This window comes from Poecilia reticulata, linkage group LG14 (assembly GCF_000633615.1).
Source record: "Poecilia reticulata strain Guanapo linkage group LG14, Guppy_female_1.0+MT, whole genome shotgun sequence".
NCBI lineage: Eukaryota > Metazoa > Chordata > Actinopteri > Cyprinodontiformes > Poeciliidae > Poecilia > Poecilia reticulata.
Window position 1 is genome coordinate 3,218,969 of NC_024344.1, and position 1,091 is coordinate 3,220,059.

Genomic DNA, 1,091 nt, shown 5'->3' on the forward strand with positions numbered 1-1,091 from the left:
TCAACAAATTATATTTGTTGAGGCCATGATACCATTTTGTTGGTATCATGGCCAACAAAATGTATCATGCATTTTGTTGGCCATGATACAAAAACAGAATATGATGTTTGTTTTTATAGGTCCATGTTTATTATTGAATCATTAATTTATAGTTGTGCTGCTGGAACAAAGTGAAGAAACTCCCAATAAAAGTACAACTTTAACCATTAAACATCTAATTTATGCTGGTGAATAGTGAACTTTATCCTTGACCACATTTCTGAAACAGAAGGAAGTAGATTCTAACAAGATTAGAAAGTAGCAAAGTTTTGGATTTAAAGTGTAAAAATGTGGTTAATGAATTTTATTTAGCTTTTTTTTTTACCATTGCTAACAACATCTCTGTGTCAGAGGTAAGCTAAAAGTTGTGCCTCTAATTTTGTTTTTCWAAAACGTGCTCAAATATCACTCAAAACATGCTGCCCTTTTTCTGTAAAATAAGCTGCAAAGACTAGATTCCTGCTACTGTTCTAGTGATGAAAAAGGAACATGAAGAGATGCTCAAAAACATATTTTAGACATTTAAAGTAAATCACACMGAGATTATGAATCGAATGGTAAATCTAACTCAAGTGTTTGTGATGACGTACTGAGTGAGTCGGCGATGTCTCGTCCTGGTCCATAAGCGCTGGACTGACTGTCTCCTATTGGTCCGCTGTCTGAGTCCGATGTTTGTCTGTCTGACTGCAGCATCTGGGCAAAATAAAATAAATAAGAAAAATGATGAGGAAAAAAACAAGAAGGAAAACCAATGCATCAGTATATATAGTTAACTCTGAGTTACATCATCMTGCCTTGCTCAGGATGGGAAACCTGAGGAAAATGACTCAGCTCAGCAGCCACRACAAAACCAGAGGAACAACTGTGTTACTATTGGTAACATCATTCAAGTCCTCATTGTCATCACTAAGATGACAATTTGTTTTTAGCTAAACAGGCTGAAGCGAAAGGAAATCACACAAAAAACCACAAACCTTGTCGAGCTCCAGTTTTCTCTGTATTATTGGAGATGTTGATCCATTCAGTCCTTCTGTGTTATTACACTGGCTGCC

General features: G+C 36.0%; 1 protein-coding gene across 1 annotated transcript in view; it reads right to left on the bottom strand.

The window, feature by feature from the left end:
• LOC103475696 (actin filament-associated protein 1-like 1) overlaps window positions 1–1,091 on the bottom strand; it is a 15,269-nt gene that overhangs the window by 5,912 nt on the left and 8,266 nt on the right. Inside the window, exons 5-6 of the mRNA XM_008427500.2 lie at window positions 1,014–1,086; window positions 630–732 (exon numbers count right to left, since the gene is read on the bottom strand). Of these exons, the coding sequence (XP_008425722.1) occupies window positions 630–732; window positions 1,014–1,086 (176 nt within the window). The remainder of the gene's footprint in view (window positions 1–629; window positions 733–1,013; window positions 1,087–1,091) is intronic.